Source organism: Oryctolagus cuniculus, chromosome 1 (assembly GCF_964237555.1).
Source record: "Oryctolagus cuniculus chromosome 1, mOryCun1.1, whole genome shotgun sequence".
NCBI lineage: Eukaryota > Metazoa > Chordata > Mammalia > Lagomorpha > Leporidae > Oryctolagus > Oryctolagus cuniculus.
Genome location: NC_091432.1, coordinates 142,077,268 through 142,098,925, shown reverse-complemented (window position 1 = coordinate 142,098,925; position 21,658 = coordinate 142,077,268). Strand labels below are relative to the sequence as shown.

At 51.8% G+C, this 21,658-nt stretch overlaps 1 protein-coding gene across 3 annotated transcripts in view; it reads right to left on the bottom strand.

Moving 5' to 3' along the window:
* PTCH1 (patched 1) overlaps positions 1–21,658 on the bottom strand; it is a 64,808-nt gene that overhangs the window by 26,308 nt on the left and 16,842 nt on the right. For all 3 annotated transcript variants that reach the window (XM_051847163.2, XM_051847159.2, XM_051847169.2), the window contains exons 3-12: positions 10,046–10,235; positions 7,141–7,210; positions 6,951–7,042; positions 5,563–5,761; positions 5,147–5,268; positions 4,221–4,368; positions 3,050–3,181; positions 2,532–2,687; positions 1,912–2,010; positions 1,600–1,725 (exon numbers count right to left, since the gene is read on the bottom strand). In XM_051847163.2, the coding sequence (XP_051703123.2) occupies positions 1,600–1,725; positions 1,912–2,010; positions 2,532–2,687; positions 3,050–3,181; positions 4,221–4,368; positions 5,147–5,268; positions 5,563–5,761; positions 6,951–7,042; positions 7,141–7,210; positions 10,046–10,235 (1,334 nt within the window). The remainder of the gene's footprint in view (positions 1–1,599; positions 1,726–1,911; positions 2,011–2,531; positions 2,688–3,049; positions 3,182–4,220; positions 4,369–5,146; positions 5,269–5,562; positions 5,762–6,950; positions 7,043–7,140; positions 7,211–10,045; positions 10,236–21,658) is intronic.

Below are 21,658 nucleotides of genomic sequence, written 5' to 3'. Positions count from 1 at the left end.
AAGTCGCTGGGTACCTGCTGCCCAAGGGGGAGATCTGGATTGAGTTCCCAGACCTTGGTTTCAGCCTGGCCCAGCCCTGCCCCAACTCTTGTGGGCATCTGGGGGAATGAACCAGCAGATGGAGGATCTGTCACTCTGCCTCTCAAATAAGTGAAAAAAAAATTAACAAGGCGTTCTACAACTCTGGTTGCACCCCTAATTCAGACGACTCCTCTGGCTTGTTATTTTTCACATCACCAGTCACACAGTATTTTCACGTTTCTTGTGTTCAAGTTCAGTTTCAGATTTATTGTTTTTTTTTTTTTTTTCTTTCACTCACTATTTCTATTTTACATCCACTTATAATAAAAATACACCTGCCTTTCAGTATTTTTCCTTTAGGGTGGTTTTGGCTGATGGGCAGATCACCTTCTTGGGTTTGTTCTCTCTCACACTGATTATCAAGGGAGCCCCACACCCACACACAGTGGGGGACTCAGTGGCTCGGGTCGATTGGTAATCAGTGAAATGAAATCCAAACCCATTACTGATAGATTCTTAAAGGGACGACTGTAAAAATGAAGAAAGAGCTAAGCCCGTGCCCACAGGAGCCTCACTCGTGACTCAGCCGTTTCTCTCTCAGCTCTGGATCCTCACTTTCCACGGGAGTGCAGAGAGGGAAAGCAGGGGCCCTGAGCGGGGCCGCAGTCTCCTTTAAGACCCGGGCTGCCTCAGGAGCTGCCCATCACATCCTCAGGGAGGAAGGGAGAGGTGAAGTCAGCAAGTGCTTTCAGCCTTTTTCTTTGGAAGCAGCTGAAGCTTTCAAACGTGCAGTCAATGCACAAGACATTAGGGACATCTGGAGATCCCTAGCAGAGCCCCGGGCCACTCTGGGCCGGGTGGACCACAGCAGAGGGCTCCTGGCTCTGCTTTACCTGCTGGGCTGGCTGCCTTCAGGGTCCTGTGCCTCCAGCAGCCGCTCCCCCCTGGAACTGCCTGTGCCCGGCACCTCTACAAGCTGCCTGCCGCTTTAGAAAAACACCCTGCTGGCTACTGGGTCTGCAGGGCCTGGTCTGGAAGGAGAGGAGAAGATACTTGGGGTGCCCATGGAGTTTGCCAGGGCAGCCTGAAAGGGGTAGGGGAGAGACTTCAGAGGGTGACTAAGAAACAGGAGGTGGACGCTAGCCCCCAGCACGCCCCTGGAGGGGGAGTGGCCAGCACCTGCTCTCATGGTGCTACCTGCCAGCCGGCTTCACGTCTGGCCTGGGTGGCACGCAACCTCACCCTTACACACCAGTAAAGCCTGTTTGACACAGCTGCCTTGGGGCAGGGCTGCTTGGGGAAGGCAGAGGAGGTGGCCAGCAGAGGAGGCAGACCCCAGAATCTGTGAGTAGCAAGGGGCCCACCGAGGAGCTAAGCTGCAACAACTGCTTGGGGGCTCCAGAGGAAGGAAAGCACAGGAGACAGCTGTCAGGGTTATGGTTTAAGGTGGCACCCGCCCCGCTGTGCAGAGCCCCAAGAGCAGGCACGCTCGACCTTATCTATGGCAGTGCTCCCTTAAGCGCCGTAGTGGAGACAAGGCAGACTCAGGATGCTGGACATTGCTCCTGGGATACTCACCTGGAGCGAGAAGGCTCGCAGAGCGGGAATTGGGATTAGCGCGGCCATGAAGAAGGCGGTGACGTTGCTGATGGACGTGAGTGCCACGCTGGCGCCCGTGCGCTTGAGGCACTCCCCGGTCCGGTCCTGCGGACGACAAACCACAGCGCTGCGGCCTCATCACCTAACACCAGCTTTCCAAGTCCCGCAAGCAAGCAAGGTGCGCGGAATCCCATAGGAGCAAAAACGGCATGGGACAGGCTATCCCCGGGCGTGGCCCAACCTGTGGCTGTAGGAGCCTGGCACCTCCCAAGGCTTCTGTGTTGCTGTTACCTCAAACGGGATTCTTTTGTTCTGCCCCGTCTCACTGAACGCGTGGGCCAGAAGGAAGACGTCGTCCACGCCGACTCCGAGGGCGAGGAATGGCAAGACCTGCGGCCAGGCAGAGGGCGGGAGGTGGTGTGAAATGCAGAGACCCCATGGAGAGCTCCGAAGAAAACACGGTCCCAGGCCACCCCGATGACCACTTCCAAGGCCCCGAGGGAGACACCTGCAGCCCTGAAGGCCAGTTACTTTGGGCTCCCGGCACATCTTGTCCCTTTCAAGGTCTAGGGTCCGTGTACAATCATTTTTTTGAAAGTCAATACAGTGACTTGTTTCTCAAGAGTGTGATCCCTGGAGCAGCTCCCTGCACTTTTCCCAGCCTTCCAGGGGACGCTAGCACCTGTCAGGGTTCAAGACCTGTGGTCCCAATGAACCACAGACATCCCTACAACCGAGGCAGCTGCCTAATCCAGACGAGTGGACATCCCGCCCACTGGCCTGGAGCCGGGAGGGTTCCCTGTGGAGACAAGTGGCATCCCAGCCGGGGAGGCTAAGGCCCTTTAAGGGACATACCGTGCCCAGGGAGGGGTGCTGGTCACCAAACCAGAGGCGAGCAGCTCTTTGCCTACCTGAGTTGTTGCAGCATTAAAGGAGATCCCAATCAAGGAGCACAGGCCCAAGCCTGCAGCCACGGACAGGGCCACCAACAGGACGCCAGCCAGCCCCACGGCCCCCTGAGACTTGGAGCAGTCCCAGCGTAGCATGGTTAAACAGGCGTAGGCAAGCTGCAGGCAGGACAAAGGCAGAGAGAACGTGTGATGATCCTGTCGTTTCTCTCCCACCTCCACGATCACCCCAAACCCAGAGGAAAACTTCAGGAACCCAACACCTCCCAGACTTTCTATTTTGGGTGGCGCACAACATAGTACATGTCAGTGATGGATAAAGTGCACATGGGGCCCAAATCATTCTACACGAATACTTTCTAAATGGCTACAAACCCCAGCTCTCTTCCTGGGGTACAGTTACAAAGCAGGGGTGGTAAAGACTGAAAAAACAAACAAACAAACAAACAAAAAAACCCAGAACCCCAGCCACGCCGCCCCAGCCCCGTCCCCGCGCCCAGGAGGGCAGAGCGCATGCGTACCATGAGTAGGTAGCCGCTGGCTACGCGGATGACGCTGACGTCGGAGAACGACTTGAGGATGTCGTCCAGTGTGGTGGTGGTAAAAGACAGCACCTTCTGCGTGGAGTTGGCGGAAACGCTCTGATGGACCACCTGTGGCCATAACACATGGCTCAGCTCCCACGTGGCATCCTGGCTTCATTCAACAAGCCCTCAGGTCACCCCCCCCACCCCCACTGCTCTTGGATACATTAAGAGAGTTCTAGGACTGGGTGTCTGGCATCACAGCTCACACGCCACCTCCCACCTAGCAGCTCCATCTTCGGCTCCTGACTTCTCAGCTTCCTGCCAATAAAGACCCCAGGAGGCAGTGGGTGACGGTTTGAGGAACTGGGTTCATTCCCCCAGCACCCATGAGGGAGGCCTGGATTGAGAGTCGCAGCCACCAGCTTTGGCCCCGACCCAGCCCTGCCTGTTGTGGGCATCTGGGGAATGAACCGGGAGATGCGAGTTCCCTTAGCTGTCTCTCCAAGAGATGAATGACACATTCAGAGTAGCTGCATGGTTCAGGTGGAGGAAGCGGGGTAGAAGTGGGACTCAGGCTGGGTGAGTCCCGGGTGGAGGACAGTGCGGCTACTGCTAAGCAAGTGACATGGGTGCAGCAGAGAGCCCCCGTCACTGGCCCACACTCGGGGCAGTGTATTTACTCCAACTCTAAGACTGCCATTCTATCTCTGTGATTCCACGACTGCTTTGCAGTCCATCAGTGCCCCCCTAATCCAACACAACTCATTCTCCCAGGCGCTCCTCCCCCCTTTCGCTTGCTGGCCACTTTTCAAAGGTCACTTGTGGCTCAGTAGAGGTCACTGCTTGGGAAACAAAGGCCAGCTCCTGTCACATGACCCACCAAGGGGACTGCAGCTGTGAACAGATTCTATGCCTTGCTAATGTTTTCCAGACACCTTGTCTTGCACACCCGGTATTTTTTCTTTTCTTTTTTTTTTTTCACGCCCCCCCCCCCCCCATTACAACGTGCACCTCTCAAGGAAAAGCCGTGTGTGTTTAGCCCATCAGGTTCTCGGCACTAAAACCTGAGCTGAAAACACTTCTCCCGCAAACGCTGTTTTCGACACCAGTGCGAGGAAGCGGTGCGTGTTTCACGCGTGCGACTCGGGTGCGAAAGCGGGTTTACCTCCACATATGTCCTCTGCCAGGCCTCCAGGATGGCTGCTGCCTTGTCCTCGTTCCAGTTGATGTGAGAGACGTATTCGTAGCCCTTGAAGTGCTCGTACATTTGCTTGGGCGTCATTAGCTGGAACATGGTTTGCAGGGCGTGGGCGCTGCGAGAGGGGGAGGGGAGAACACACAACATTCCCAGGGAGTCCTGGCCACACATGGCACATGTTTCCATTCAGACGGGACCAGGACGGTGACTTTATTTAATAGATGGATGGACCATATTAAAGGTATAACCTTACAAACCTCTACAGATATACCCCAAATTAAATTAATAGGCAATTTCCTTTCACAGTTTCCATTGCATGAAACAGGAAGGGCAGAAGAGTAGATAGCTTGGCCAGATACGTACAGCTCGGCTCCACACACTAGCAGTGCAGAAGTCCCGGCCCATAGCTTTCCCAAGGGAGAAATCTCCACCACAGCCCGACACTTGCCTGGCTGGAGCTCCCTGGGGCACACAAAGGACCATTCTCCCTTAGCCTTCGGTTCTCAGTCTCGCCCTTCAACGGGGAGTGACGCTGTGTGGCTCCTATTATTTAACTCCATTCGCTGTGACAGGTGTCTCCTGCCAACCTGAGCCCAGCCCCCCTTCCTTGCCCACCTGTTGGGAGGTCCTTCTAAAACCTACAGTCAATAAAGACCCAGCCTTGATGAAAATTACAAATGTATCCTTGAACCATTCCCCAAAGGGGCTTTTTTTCCCCCAAGCTGGTCTGGGCTGCTACTCTTTTGTAATATTGGAGGACACTGGATGGCTAGCCAGTGGGAAGAGTTACTTATTAATACAAATATAGTTGCAGGACAGATGTCTAGGTGGGGGGAGGGGTGGGAGGGGGGAGGAGAGGAAGGAGATGGACTGGATTCTAAGTGTTGGATTACCTGACAAGCTTTCCACTGCTGTTTCGGACTGTACCACCCACAATCAACTCCTCCTGCCAGTGCATATACTTGCGGGATAATCCATGACACCCACCATTCAAAACAAGGGCCATATCGAGCGGCTACAATAAAAAGACAGCCACATAATTAGTAGGCAGGTCACATGCCTTGTTAAAATCCAGTGCATTAAGAGCCTGTTTGTTTCAGAGAGAACATTAATAGCAAAGCTAATGAGAGGCGTATGGCAAACCTTACAGCAAAAATTTAGCTCCATAAACAAACTTAGTTGTACAGACCAAAAAAAAAAAGCCACGGAGATTGAAATGTTAGCAATGAAAATCATCAAGAGAACTCAAAATGGAAGCAGCCACCTAGCACCTTGCCCTATTGGGAGAGGCAGTGGGGCGCACACTCACTTTGGTTGAGTTTTTGTTGGGGGCTGTGGCCGGGCAGTCTGGGTCTGCTGGATTGAGGCAGGGTCGATCCATATACCCACGGCCGACGTCAGCCTTGTTCAGCATCTCCTCCCAGCTGTCCACTTGATAGTTGATCTTCTTTAACTCTTCCAGGAATTCCAAAGGGTCAAAATTTGTCCACCGCAAAGGAGGTTTCCCCCTGTGGGCGAAATCAGGAGACGGGTGAGAAGCGGCTTCCGGGTAGAGGCTGCCATTCTGGGTGAAGGATCCTCACCTGTATGTCTGCGTGCAAACTCGAGGCAGGCAGATAATCCGCCACTGAAGGTGTGACAAATTAACCAAGGCACCTGTGGTGGACGTATCTGATGGACTACCCCAAAACAAAATGAGCCAGTGGGCGCCTCTCAGCAGACTGAGATGCCAGATTCCAAAACAAGAGAGAGGGAACGGCGCTGTCGGACAGGCACTTGCCAGCCTGGCGGATGCTTTGCGACTGGGATTCGTAGAAACGTTTGATCCCTGTTACCTTCCCTGATCCCACACCTTGGAGCCGTCTCGGACAGCCTGGCAGCCGGGCGGGCGGAGCCCCCACCGGCCTCTGCCGTCACAGCCACTTCCCCCGGACGCTCACTTTTGAATCTGCTGTTGACAGACCAGAAAGGCTTTTTGCTGCCTGTTATGTGGTTCAAACCACACTGTAGCTGCTTAACCAGGCTGAAGGCATTATTCAGAATCTCCCAACCAGAAAACACAAAACCCCTTATTTCCCATCGACAACTGTACACGGAAGGTCAGAGGACGGCCACTGTAAATTGCTTTTGCAGATATGTGCAAGGCCGGACAGAAACAATAACCCAAGCACTAACTCTTGCATAATTAACTGAAAACGTCCACACCGATTAACAATCATTCTTTAAATGATGCAGCCCGTATACTATCCAACTGCTAAACAGCGAAGCATCTTGAACCACTGCCTTCGAGGACAGCGGATTTTCCCCTTAAATGTCATTAATGTGATCCAAAGAAACAGTTCTGTTAAATTCTCGTCCCTCCAGAATGAGGGAAAGTGGCCAGGCTGTGAAACCCCAAACATTTAAAAAAGTTAAAAAAAAAAAAAATCACACATACTCTACAATAATTTGCATTTTATTTGCATATAAATGGGTTGCTGAAAGTGAATGAAATTTAATGATGCCTACAGAACTTTTTTTTTTGAAAAGAGGAAAAACATTCTGCTGAAATCCCCTCTGCCTTCACTATTCACTCCAAAAAATGCACATGGAATTTCAATGCTTTTTCCCCCCTCTACTGTTTGCAACTGAAGGGGAATACAAAATGATGAGCAACCTCAGACACACTGAATCCCAGAATGCTGAAGGGGTACTTACAGGAGGTAAGCCGTCCCGGACTGGAGCTTAGCACCTTCCCAGAAGCAATCCAGAGGTGTAATAATTAAACACGGGTAAAGGTATTCTATTATCTGTGGAAAAGAACGGGCCGTGGGTGAGGTTCATGCACACCACACCGCCGGGGTGGTGTTTCTGAAAATCCGAGGGAGTTTTGCAAACAAGAATATACCTGATCCATGTAACCTGTCTCTGTGATCAGTTCTCCTGATTTGTAACACAAATGTTCCAATTTCCACTGCCTGTCGAAATGAAAAGCAGAGACAACTGTCAACAAAGAAATCCGTGCAAAATCACAACATATAAAAAGGACCGCGCAATTCCCATCACTTCTAAGCATCTGTCAAAACGAGCGGGGCTTTTGCCAAGTGGGGAGCAGGCGGGCTTGCTTTAATGAATAGATAATACTCGACTGTAATTAACAAATGTAGGGTGTTTATGTAAATGAATGCTTGAAGTCTTGTTTTCTTAAGTGTTCTCCCAATAATCTTGTTTACACCATTCATCTGCTTTACTACATACATTAAACAACTTCAGGGCAGGCCGGTTAAATGATCAGGAATTCCAAGTGAGGGGGGACTACATTAGTGAGTTCTAGGAGAAGGATGTATTTCCAGGATAATGCTCTTCTCACTGGTAGTGTTCCAAAGCAACTCTCCTGCTCTTAACCACAAAGAAACAACGGTTGCCAGGCCGATCCAATTTTTTCACAACCCCTTCTATCCTTATGGAAGAGTATGGATCAGGAAGAGTATTCCTGTCTCCAAAACTGTGCCCTCTAGACCTTTCTAAAGGCAACAGGGAGATAAAACTGGGGAAAATAGGAAATTTGGAAGGTGGCGGACATGAGAAATCCAAGACAGGGAAAAAAAATAAAAGAAACAACTATCTTCAAACTGTTGGGTTTTATTGGTCTCCTGGTGGGGAGGGGCCATCTTCACCCAAGCCCTCCCCCCAGAACCTGTCCACCTGTCTCACTGAAGGGCCACCTGCCTGGCTCAACGTTCTTTGATCAGTGCGGTTGAAAAGGACCCTTTTCTCTTGTTCTAAGTAACACCTGAATGGCAGATTGCCCTCCACAGACGTGCAGCACCTGTAGTGGGGACAGCCTGTGTCTGGCTCAGTGCATACCTGTCCGTGATGCCATTTCTCTCCCTGAGAGCAGGACTCAGACACCCATCCAGCCAGCCCCCAACCCCCCTCCCCCTTGTTCCAACTCCACAGAGCATCAGCACAGGTTATACACCATGAGAAGGTTCTCAGTCTTACCTATCAACTCGTACACAGGCTTGCTTGAGAAAAGCATGGCTGTGCATTAAAAGGAAAAGCAAAGCAGCTGGGACCTACAGGGAAGGGCTGGAAGCCTGGCTCAGTGCTAACTGCCTGAGCTTCCAGTGTTCTCACCTCCGGAGGGGGACGGCTTCAACCCTTTCTCTGGCTCAACCTCAGCTTACACCGAGGAAACAAGGAGCTCCTCTGGCCTGGGCATCACCTGTGGGGCAGACTGCACCCCATCACAAACCAGGGCATGCCAAAGAAGAGGGGACTCGTCTCACGTGGCGCTGCACCCTCAGATCCTGTCTCTGGCGAGAATGGGTCTCAGTCATAGCCCCTGCAGGCAGGTGCACGGGGAGCAACATTAGAACAGGGACAGATGCACATCTTAGTGGCATTCTCGTCCCTGGCCACTAAGTATGTCTAAAGCTTCACTGTGAAAATTAAATCAGACTTCTGTATCCCTCCGTTCAGACACTTAAAAAAATCTCAATGTGCAGCCAGCCAATCAACAAACTCTGAACCTACCTACCCTGTTCCAGCTGCTGGGCCATGACTGTGGTGCAGGCCCTGAAGTGATTACAGTTTAGATACAGAAGGAAAGAGGCTGTCACTTTTATTCCAGAACTCTTCCTAATCTATTACTCTGCCCATCGCGCTGTGAAAGGAGAGGAGCTGAAAGGGTGACTTTTATTTCCACATGTTGTAAATTCCCCTTCTTTAGCATGAATTCCTACACTGGCCCCAGCCTCATCCCCCACTTGCTTTGGGATGCATACCAACCATGAATACAAAGTTGGGAGAAATGATTTCCTTCTTCTTTTTTTTTTTTTTTGCATTGTTAAGTCAATGAGAGCCAATTTGAAATTTAACTCTTCCAAAAACGGCGTCAGCCACAAAGGTAACTCCCAAGTGAATGAAACAGTTTCTCCACCAAATCTTAAGCAATGGAACACCTCACAGCCCGGGTTGTGGTAGGGCCACCCAAGTGGGTCAGGATCCTGCCCTCTCTGGGGTGGGGCCAGGGCCAGGATACTTACTTCAGATGCCTTATCAAATACAGGTTGAACACCCCAATTGAAAAATCTGGAATCTACTTTTGTGAGTGTGATCATGAAGTCACAGCAGAAAATGTCACACCATGAAACTTTGCTTCAAGCACCAATTGAAGACATTATGTAAAATTATCTCCAGGCCATGTACATATGATATATAGATTTAAGTTACTTCTGGGCTTAGACTTGGGTCCCACCCCAAGATATCTCATTGTATCCATGCAAATATTCCAAAATCCACAAAACTCTGAAATATGAAACACTTCTAGTCCCATGCATTTAGATAAGGGACACTCAAGCTGTAATAGCATACCAAACTCTAAGACAAATCAAGCTAAAAAAAAAAAAAAAGACTTCATTAGGAAATTGTGTGGCGCAGTGGTCTGCAGTGCAGCATCCCATATGGCTGCCAGTTCGAGTCCCTGCTCCTCCACTTCCAATCCAGCTCCCTGCTAATGCGACTGGGAAAGCAGTGGAAGGTGGTCCAAGTCCCTGGGCCCCTGCACCCATATGAGAGACCCAGATGAAGCTCTTGGCTGTGGCCTTGGCCCTGCACTGGCTGTTGTGGCCATCTGGGGCCATCTGCCTTTCAAATAAATAAATATTTTATCTTTTTTTAAAAGGAAACTATTTGGGCCAATACTCTGGTAGAGCCTTATCTACTAAAACAAAGGGACCTACTTCGGCAGTCTCTTCCTACCACCTTAGCTGCGGTACCTGTGTGCAGGTGGCCGCAGCTAGCCTTACCTGTTGTACATGTAGACGTGGACTCGGCTGGCCTGGAGCGCCGAGTCCAGGTGTTGAAGGAGTGCTTCTGTGGTCAGGACATCAGCACCTTCTTCTTTCGGGGTCTGGATCATGAGTTGAGGATTGAACATAGCCTCTTCCCCAATCTTCTGGCGAGTATAATTTAATTCACGACTCACTCGTCCACCAACTGACAAACACGGACAGAGCGCAATGAGAACCACCACCACCACCACCAATTCCCATTCTGTCCCTGGGACATGCAATCAATGAACGCTGGTCGTGAAACTCGCTGACGCTTCGCGCAGTGACAGTCACTTTACTGACAGCCATGCTCACTCTGATAACAAACAGAAAAAGGACTCACTAGGCCCCTCAAAGGGTGTCCTGCCTGGCTCATACCCAGACCTAAGGCACGGTGCTTTGTACACATTCTAACCAACCACACCGCACGCACGGACAAAGGGGAGAGCGGAAGGAAAACTCAGAGGCTTTATTCTGCAGACCAGACTCAGTAACCCTGCTACAATTTCTTTCACTTGTATAAACAGTGTGCCCCTGCGGCCCACTGCGGGAGTAAATGGCTTCAATTTACACTCTTCTCCCAAGTCCTGTGGCAAAGGTAACAAGGAAATGTTTCTCTGCTGTGGAAAAAGAAACAAGGAAAGGTAGCCAGCAGGTTTAACACAGAGTTGCCAGCACACGAGATTCCAGTCCCATGCACAGGGGAAACCCCACTGGAGAGCAACAAAATGCATTAGTCAGGGCGGCCATGGGCGCTCCCTGGGACCTGGTTCTATCAGAGTCACCTGGTCAGTGTCCAGAAAACACAGGTGCTGAGTCATCTGCGGATTCTGAACCTACTGGGGAGGCTGAGAAGCCCCACCCTACCCCACCCCACCTCAGCCTGGCTCTCCAGCAGGCTGTCAAAACGGAAGGCGTGCTAGAAACCAGTGACAGCAAGGAGACCCAGGTGCCCAAGCCATGCACATTGCAACCGCCAGCCGCTGCTGTCTCTCCCTTGCCCTTCTCTATCTCCGGGCCTGGGGTTAGAGTCAGTCATGGTGTTGTACCAAGCCAGGCTCAGCATGGTGCACCTGCACGGGAAGACAGTTGCAGAAGGAGGGTGCTGGTGTCTCCTCGCCCCATACTCCAGTCCTGAAGTCACGGCTAAGTTGAATGCTCTCTGAAAAGCAGGCCTCCAGCTATGGCTTAGAAAGGACTTGGTGATCGTCGCTTTCCCACGAGGAGGAATCCTTTCTCCCCAAGTTTAGTATTCAAGGGCGTAAACATTTGGTTTGGGCAAGTAAATAAGTACTGGGAACAGCGGGGTGTTTCGTCCTCTTGGCATATTTTATAAACACGGGGACAGGCTACAAAGCAAGTAATGCCCTCATTAGGAAACCAGTGCAGACTCACAGACTGGCAGGACCCCCGGCGCAGGTTCGCGTAGATGCCAAGGCCACCGCAGGGCGCTGCGAGGTGAGGTTGCGGGGGGCGGGGCGGGGGGCCGGGTGGTGTATGAAGCGCATTCTGCATGCCGCAAAGGCTGTCAAGAGCCCTGGGGGGAGTGGCGGAGGGTTTTGCAAGCAGATTTGAAGTTAGAGAGAGGTCCCAGGCAAAGGCTCCGGACAACCTGCAACAGAAGGGGGCTGGCCCTCTCCAGGGGCCCTCCCAAAGCCTCCTGAGGGCAGGGGCTGGCTCATTCTGGCAGGGAATCACTTTCTACCAGGCCGACTCGTGGCCAAGTAACTAATGAACTGAAGTGAACGCAATACACATCCTCCAAAGGCAGGGACGCTGAGGCTAAAAAGCCAATTAGTAGTCCAGAGGTGGCTTCTAAGAGCTGCATGGAACTGCTCACCAAGGAGCTGGGCCCAGCCCTGCCCGATGTCCCTAGCAGCCATCCACACTGCCACCTGCCTATCTGAACGTCTGCCTACAAGGCTGCCTTTCTTAAAGCTTACAACTTCAGGCAACTTAAAACCACAAGGCCCACGTACACTCACACAAGGGGATCAGCGCTGTGGCACAGCACGTAAAGCCGCTACCTGCAGTGCCGGAATCCCATGTGGGCGCCGGTTTGAGTCCCGGCTGCTCCACTTCCCATCCAGCTCTCTGCTGTGGCCTGGAAAAGCAGCAGAAGATGGCCAAGTACTTGGGCCCCTGCACTCACGTGGGAGACCCGGAAGAAGCTCCTGGCTCCTGGCTTCAGATCAGCCCGGCTCCGGCCCTTGCAGCCATTTGGGGAGTGAACCAGTGGATGGAAGACTCTCTCTCTCTCTCTCTCTCTGCCTCTCCACTCTCTGTGTAACTCCGACTTTCAAATAAATAAATAAATCTTATAAAAAAATGCACAGATGTCCCATTTTTTGACACCAAATACAGTTCTAATTCCACTTTTCCACGAACTTTTTGAAGTCCTTGTGTACAAGGAAAAAGATTTTGTTCTAGAAGCACAGAACAGAGCAGTGGAAGGGGATGGCGAACAGGTGCAGGGTGCAGCTGGACTGGGGGGGACAACCAGAGGTTTGGTAGCACAGTAGGGTCACTGTGGTCGCCAACAACGAATAGGTCTACTCCAAAACCCCTCACACAGAGCATTTTGAATCTTCCCAAGGAGAGGCTGAATGTACACAATGATGGATACGCCAGCCACCCTCCTCGGGTCACTGCACATTGCACCTCTATATTGAAATGCCACCCTGAGGGCGGGCATCCAGCCCAGCAGGGAAGACACTGCTTGAGACACTGCAGTCCTGATTCTGCTGCGGACCCAACTCCCCGTGAATGCGCACTTTGGGTAAGATAGCAGGGGATGGCTCAAGTGCCTGGGTTCCTGTCACCCACACAGAAAACCTCCGTTGAGTTCCTGGCACCTGGCTTGGGCCCTGCCCAGCTCCAGCTGCTGTGGGCATCTGGGGAGAATGAACCAGCAGATGGGAGCTTTTCCTCTGTCTGTCTCTCTTCCCCTCTCTGCCTTCCAAATAAAATAAAATAAATAAAAATGAGAACCACCACACTGTACAGTACACGTATATACATGCATATTACATGTACGCCCAATTTATGACAATTACAATGAAAAAGGGATGCATTTTTTAAAAAAGAAACCCATGAGGTACAACCCAATTAACAACACAGTGCTTTCTCACCAGCAGACCTCAGCTGGGAGTGCGCGCACACACACACACACACACACACGCCAGCTGCCTGTAACCACACGACTCATGAGGTGACAAACCAGGAGACGCACACACACCAGCAATAACAAAGACAAATGCATGGGCCCCGCCGCGAGAACTGTGCTCTGCACTCTTCCAGTCCAACCTCGGAATGGAACTTTTCTCACAGGGCTTTCCAGAACGGCTGCTATTCCCTACAGGATATCCCGAGTACCCCTGCGGCTTCATGATGTCACCTTCTGAGAAGGTGCTGGAAAAACGCTCACTCTAACTAACCAAGGTGCATGTGTCTCTGGAATGGGAAACCATTTTGCTCTGCCACCTCTTCTCCAGTGGTAGAACATGAGCATCTGGCCACAGTGACGACCAGGGTCACCAAAGGCAAGTTGAACTTCGTGGGCTGGCCACGCGGCTGGCATGCACACCCTGAACTCTGAAGCTTCTCAACCAGTTAGGCTGAATCCCAGGAGCCTACGACTGCTCTTATGTCGATTCTGACATCGTAGATGGCTGTATTTCACCTAGCAGTTCATTCTGCATTTAACCAAACACGAATGGTTTTGCGAAGTGACTTAATCATTCTAGCAAGGTTTCCGTGCCACCCACTTCACACGGCCATCCATCCTAAGACGATCCATGCACCCAGCATGCATTTGCGGGCGTCAACTTCACACTAAGCTGGGCAGATGGCACCAGGATGCTCGCTGCTGTTTCAAGAAGCACTGGGAAAGCCAGCCAGCCAGTAAGGCCATTTTGGCATGGCAAAGTGCCAGGAGGGACCTAACGATGGTGGTGCCATGTTGAATGGAGGGTCAGGGAAGACCTAAAAGGGGCCTTTGAGGAGCGGAGGGAACAGCACTCTGGGGAGAGGACCAGCCACTGCAAAGCCCTCAGGTTTGGCTCAGAGCAGGGCAAGAGGAGTCAGGCGTGGCTGAGCCCGGTGAGGCCATGATGATGTCACCCCCTCACTTGCACCGCTGGACTTAGCTCCTTCTCGGGTATACCCAGGTCATAAACTGCACAGCATTCACAGGGTCTTACATCAGTATTCACCTAATCACGGGGGAGCAGGCTACGAGAAAAACGAAGCCCCGCGCACACAGCAACTTGAAGGACTTCTCCGACTTTGGCTACCTTGGCAAACGCCTATCCTAACTCACAGCTCAACGACAGCCCAGAGCTGGCCATCACCCTGCTGTCTTCCTGGTCATCCACAGTGCAGTGTCCCAGAGGACTCCTTCCTGGTGACTGAAATTACAGTCATGCTCTGGGAGAAAGAATTTTCTCCCTTCTCGTTGCCATTTTCAAGGTCCGAGTCCTTCTTAGATCTCTATTTAAAAGAGAGGAGGAAGACGACTAAGGGACAGAATGAACCATGAATGGCTATGGGTAAGATATTAGCTTACCCAAAGCTAAGATATGGGCTATGCAGGTGCAGGGACCCTCTCTACCCGCCTCCCTCCATCGTGGTCTCTCTAATATTGCTCAAGGGACTTCACAAAGTTTCTGGAAAATGGAATCGAAAGGTTTGTTGTGGTGCAAAACATTCCAAAATCCATGCAGTTTTCTCATAATGTGCAATTCCTTGGGCTTTCCGTGAAGAGCCTTCATAGCATGGACAAAAAAAAAAAAAAAAAGACAAAGGAATGTGAAAGCTGTTTGGTAGGGATCTGAACTACATACACACTCAATGCAAAAATAACAAGTGTATCTCCGTCAAAAAAATATTTACACCTACTTGAAAGGCAGAGTGGCAGAGAGAGAGATATTGAGATCTTCCATCTATGGGTTCACTCCCCAGATGCCTGCAACAGCCAGGGCTGGGTCAGGGTGCAGCCAGGAGCCCACGACTCTATCCAGGTCTCCTAAGTGGGAGGCAAGAGCCCAGGCACTTAGGCAGCATCTACTGCCTCTCAGGATACCCATCAGCAGGGAGCTGGATGGGAAAAGTGAGGAGGTGAGACTTGAACTGGGCCATTTGGATATGGGATGTGGGTGCCCCAGGCGGCGGCTTCGGCTGCTGTGACACAATGCCTGCCCTTCCATCATATCCTGATACCCTCTGTCTTTTCTTTTAACCCTTCCCCCCCACTCACCAAATACAACAACTTCAATAAAACAACCAACCTCTTTGAACAAGACTCGGGAAAACCTTATCTCAGGATTCTGGGATACAAAATAATACTTGCTTAGTACCGTCTACTCCCAAAGTCTTGAACACACATTATTTACTTACTTAGAAGTAGTCTGCTACTCCTCCATCAAGTTGGGGCTAGCTGTGTGCGACAGGTGACCAGAGGACTCGGCACCCTCGCTTGAGGCAGGGAGATCTGAGACAAATCCCTAGCACGGTTGAGCCTCAGTACCCTTCTCTGTGAAATGGGAGTAAAAATGCTTTGTTGTGTGAGCATCAAACTGACACTGCATGTGAAGCTTCCCAGAGGCCAGCGCTGCAGCACAAGTGGGCGCTGGTTTGAGTCCCGGCTGCTCCACTTCCGATCCAGCTCTCTGCTATGGCCTGGGAAAGCAGCAGAAGATGGCCCAGGTGCTTAGGCCCCTGCACCTGCGTGGGAGACCCGGAGGAAGCTCCTGGCTCCTGGCTTCAGCCTGGCTCAGCTCTGGCTGTTGGGCACCAATTGGGGAGTGAACCAGAGAGGATGGAAGACCTCTCTGTGTGTGTGTGTGTGTGTGTGTGCCTCCCTCTCATGTCCATTCATGTATTCACTCACTCACTGACTGCAGGGCGTGTGTCATCGCTGCTGTTTTAGAGAAGAGGAAATGCAACTGCAGAGTTCGGAGCACTTGGTCAAAGCTGCTCAACTAACAGGAGGCGGAACTGACCCTGAAGCCTCAAGGCTTCTGAGCACCAAATCCCACATGCCAGACTATGTCAAGCTCACAGCCAGAACTTCAATTATAACACCTGTTACAGAACTCGGATGGAAAAGGACATCAGTGCTGCTTCAAAACACTTCTCTCTGCCATGGCAGAGAGAAACAAGAGTTTTTTTTTTTTCCAATAAGACCCCGTAGGTTGCAATGGGGTGGCCCTGTAGTTCTCAGAGTCTTCCAGGGGGCAGACAGGCGAGGGCACACACAGAGCGCAAGCAGCCCTAAGTCGCTAGACCTGCGAGCTATGTCATCATGTTCTCCAGAAAGCCACAGGTCCAGCCAGTGCTGGGAAAGAGGCAAAGCACAAAGCATCAGTTGTGCACAGACTTCTGATGCAGCTTAGCTGGCCCTCTCGTCCCCAGATGAAACCAACCATGGTTTTTCCAAAGCAGAGAAAGTCAGCAGAGGTGGGAAACCCAGAGTCTAAACCTGCAACCTACTGTAGGCCCCGGATGCTGCACTCATGCCGGCTCCCTGCTGTACCCATCCACAGTAGTGGCCTCTGCCCAGAGTTCCAACTGCAGCACCCACAGAAACCTTCCAGCAAATGCTGACTGTGATCCTCATCAAGACCTCAGGGACCAAGGAGGGTTCTGCTCACTTCCCCATGGGGGGAACCCAGAGGCTCGCCAGGGGCACACACACACTCAGAGCTATGCTGAATGAGTCAACCAATCAATGGTCTCAACACCAGCCCGGGGAACAGGCAGTCATCTGTACAAGATATTAATTCCCCCCCCCAAAGCCTCAAAAAGTCAATCAGTCAAAACAAATGGCCCTTTCAGCCTGAAAAGTACCCACTCAGAGTCCAATTAGGAAAATGGGGTCTGTGTATATGCAGGCGTGGCATTTGCATTTGATTAATCCTGTGAATTATCTAACAGCCTCTGCAGAGATTCTTTCTCCCCCTTACTTGCTCCAGGTCCTTTTTTTTCCCCCCTCAACGTTACCATTCCTTATCGTGAGGGTTGAGAACTCCAAGTCCCCAAAAGGGTTAGACTGCAAAATTATTAGCGTGTCGCCTCCTTTCCCAAATGGGAAAAAAAAGATTCGGTCTTTTGGGCAACTGGCTGAAAACTGCTGGGCCGCCGAGTTTTAGCTACTCTTCCACCCGTCTCCTTTATTTACCCGGAGCCAATGGCTGCTTAAGCTTTCCGGGACTGCTTCTCTCCCTGTGAGCCTGTGTCTTTGGGCGTTGCCATGGGAAAGTGCTAGAATCAGATAGTCCCAAGAGAATCTGCCTTTGTGAAGGGAATCCAGGGAGAGTGACCACCACAAAGACAGGAGAGCGAATGCACGACAGCGTCCATGGCTGCTGCCATGCTGGGAGCACACCGGGGACAGCCGTCCAGCCGCAGGGCACAGGTAGCCCGCAGGTGGCACACAGGCGCCCACGCGGCCCCGCCCCTTGCCCGCCAGCAGCAGCTGACTGTGCCATCTGCCATCAGCCCTTGCCCGCGCTGCTTCCTCTGAATGGCTTATCCTGGAGACCAACCCGCTCGCCCTGTCGGTCGCAATCAGGTCAGCCCAGCACTGCGCCTGCAGCTCCCAGGGTTGCCAGTCCCCCGTGTGACACTGAGTCTGCCAGGAGGGAAGAGACACATGCCAGGCAGCCCCAGGGGTGTTCCCGACTCCCTGCCGGGCACACCTGGAAATGTCTCCATCCCTCACTGTAGACTCTGCTGGACCACGGTCCCCCTTGAATGCTCAAGGGCTGGGAGCGAGCTGATGCCAAAGCCCAGTACCGTGATTCCGGCAGGACATGGTTGAGACTTCATGCAAAAAAAAAAAAATAATAATAAAACCAGAAAGTAACCCAATGACAGCAAAACCCAAAGGCTCGCTGGGCACTGCAGGCTGTTGCATAATACTAACCCCAGTCCCTTCTCCCTGCTGACATCACCCTTCAGATTGAGACCGTCTCCTTTGCCATTATCCAGCCAGCCGGGGTCTCTTTTTATCGGCTTTGCTTTGCACTGGAGCCCACACCAGGGAGAAGACAATGCGAGTCCCCACCTTCGGCCGCGGGGCTGCGCAGGGCTGCTTCCCTCCGCGTCCGTGCTGGGAGGGAGACACCCGTCACTGGGGGCCATTTTCATGATTTTGTTGCCATCGGGATTAGCTGGATTAGGGGCTGGTACATAAGGACCCCCTGGTGCCCTGAGGAAGTCTCACCACCGGGTCGGCTTGATGTGAACTGTATTCTGTCAACACCCACCCCCTAAGATGGGAGGGGGGCCGAGCCAGGAGCAGGCGGGGGTGGGGGCTGCTCCCAGTGCAAAACGTCTGACCTTGTCGGAGCCATAAACTCCCCGTCCCGTCTCTCAAAGCCTGTGCGCCATTCAAGACTCCCGCCTTCAAACAAGAAACCTAGCGAGGCCATGCTTCCTCTCTCAGCAAATCTCTCAGCCCTTTGGCAAAAGCCAGTCAAGCAGTTCGAGAAGAGACTCCCACTGCCTTAGAGACCTTAGATTGTGTCCCTCGCCTTCCAAAGGACAAATGCTATCCCCTCCAGCAGAGACTGCCCCCATTTAACAACCTCAGATGTGAGAGAGGGGTGGAGGGCCCAAGAGGGTGGGGAGCACACACTCCCTCGAAGAGCCTTAAGGGGCCTGAGTTTCTCCTCCTGGGGGAGACACCCCTCCCCTGGCCCCTGCCTGGGGGCCCCCCATGGGAGGACACACAGTGGAAAAAGGGAGTGGGATCCGTGCAAGCGTGTGCGAGCGAGTGTGAGTGTGTGTGACACAGCAGCCCCTCTAGCACAGCGCCGGGCTGCTCCATCAAAGCCGTATCTGTTCTATTTCTGTCTTTCTCTTCTGTTTGGCGTATTCACCAACAAGAGAAAAGGAGGTGAGCTTTGGCGGCCCTGACCTGCAGCTGGAACACAATACTTTCGCACAGTCCTGCCGACCCCTGACATAAATTTTACACCGCAGCTGGCATTTACACACTCAGCATTACCATATGTATAGCTGCTCCGTGCTAATTATGCTAATCACCTGTCTAACTCGCCGCTGCGAAAAATGGTTGTATTTAGCAGTCCAGTGCCTACCAATGCAGCTTTCTGTGTGGCTGAAATGTACATTCAGACGGCCCTGAATGGCAAGATTTTTCCACGTTGCTGGCTACATTCAGGCCTCAGAAAAATTTATTCAAGTCAACTGGTTTCGGTCCGCAACAAAAAAGTTACGAGAAAAAAGTGAGTGTGTTCTTGCCCTAACATTCTGGATCTGCTTGCAAGCAAAATGATAAATCAATTGGTGTGGGAAACAAAAAGAGAGAGAGATTTCTTTTGGGAGCCATGTGAAACTGTAGCCTGTTAAAAAAAAAAAAAAAGAAGAAGAAGAAGAAGGAGAAGGAGAAGGAAGAGGAGAAGGAGGAGGAGGAGGAGGAATGGAGGAAGAGGAAGAGAAGGAAGAAGAAGAAGAGGAAGAGGAGCAGAAGAAAAAGGCCATCCTCTTTCCCAAATCTCTAGAAAGAGCAGCTAACAGATATTTAGCCGCAATCCCAATTCTCGCAAATTGTAAGTTTTGTTTGCAATTAAGCAAGGTATTAAACATGCGGGCTTCCCCTTGGATCCTGGGTAGCCTAAATGGATGGTAGGATATTTGTCATTTTTTTCTTTTTTGTACTTATTACAACAAGGGGGGCAGTCTCATGGGTTAGGGGTAGGGAGATCAACGCAGAAGGAAGAAATAGCGTCTTGGGCAGTTAGGAGAAATTGTTTTGTGATTTTTCTCTCTTAGAAAGCCTCTATTTAAAAAGAGGCTGTGAGATGCTTCAGTCTATTTTGTGAAGGTTTCTGGATTCCCACTAAAGGAGCAAAAGAAATTGGAGAGTGGGGGGTATGTGGGCTGGGGGGAGATGGGAGAACTCAAAAAAGAAAGTGCTAGGGGGAGTCCGGACAAACACATTTCCCTTAATCTCAAAATTCCTGTCTGTGCAATCCTTGATTTCTTGAAGCAGTTGTCTGGGATCCTTCTATAAAAGAATTCCTCACATCGGGATAAGAGCAGTGCAGCTACTTGAACAACCCCCTCCATTCAAACTGAAATTCCATTTCCTCCTAGCTCACAAAATGTGTGTGTGTTCGCTTAAATAACTGCTTGGTTTTAGGCTCTTTGGGTGGCTGGATGATGTCTGGGCATTCCACTTGGCTTTAAGTGCCCACAGCACAGCAAAACAGGGAACTGCGTGGAGGGTGGCCCGGGGACCTTCGCCTCTGGTCATCACCGGCAGACAGCAGCAAAGTGGAGGGTATATCTTGGGCTACCTCCCCAGAATGGCCTAGTGATAAATCTTCAGGTTACACACAGAGGGTGCACCCAGCCAGCCGGCTTGCTCTGACACAGCAGGAGGGCCTGCAGGAAGTGGGGGGTGGGGGGAGGGCTCTCCTGGCCTGCCTCCCTCTCACCTTTCAGTTTAGCTAAGAGCAGCCAAGAAGGGTGATGCTCATGGGAACTTGGAGCTCCTGCTGGAGCCCCAAGAGCCGTCTTCCCATCTGCCCCTGCCTTCTCCCGCCCCAACATTTTACAAAGGTTCATCTGACCCAGTGAGGGAACGTGATCCAAGCCCTAGCTTGCTGTCAAGTTGCTGCCACTCCTTGCCGTTCCTAAGTCTTCATTTACGCCCAGTTGTGTGGTTCCAAATCTTGACTTCCCAGCTCCAAACACAATGGATCCGATCACTGGCCAGCCCAGGGCTCACCCCCTCTCAATCTCTCACTCTTCTTAAAACAGGAGGTGGACCACCCTGCCTCGTGGCACAGAGCAGTGTTTACATTCAATACTTGACTGTGTAATACATCTGGCATTTTTGGGCAAGATTCCCGAGCTAGGGGCCAGAAGCCCTTAAGCAATGATTTAAGGGGGAAAAAAAATCGCGCACATGGACTTCACAAAGCCCATTTCCAGTTCTTTTTGCTTCCTTCTGTCCGCGTTTCACCAGTTAACTGAAAACTCTCCTGGTTGCTGAACTGGCTCCGTCTCCCACTCCTTTTCATTTACCGTCATAAATGAAACTCCTGTGGTGGCAACGAACCTGCTTCTCACTGGTCTCGCCTTCACGGCCAGTGGTTATCGTTATCGTGGGACCCACGTGCAGGGCTGTGGACTTTCTGAGCCAACTCACACCGGGGTTTCTGCAGGAGCCTCTACACCCCCAGCCAGAACCAAACCCCAGGAAGTGGTCGTCTCTCCCGCAGGGATCCAGCCCTGAAAACTACCGGATCACTGGGAAGCTCCTCAATGACACCCTTCCACTCCTCAGAGAGACTCATGGCTTGTCCAGTGTAGTTAAAGGATCCATGTAGGGGGCTGGCACTGTGGTGCAGTGGGTTAAAGCCCCAGCCTGCAGTGCTAGCATCCCGTGCGGGCGCCGGTTTGAGTCCTGCCTGCTCTTCTTCTGACCCAGCTCTCTGCTATGGCCTGGGAGAGCACCAGAAGATGGCTCAGCTGCCTGGGCCCCTGCACCCATATGGGAGACCTGGAAGAAGCTCCTGGCTCCTGGCTTAGGATCAGCTCAGCTCTGGCTGTTGT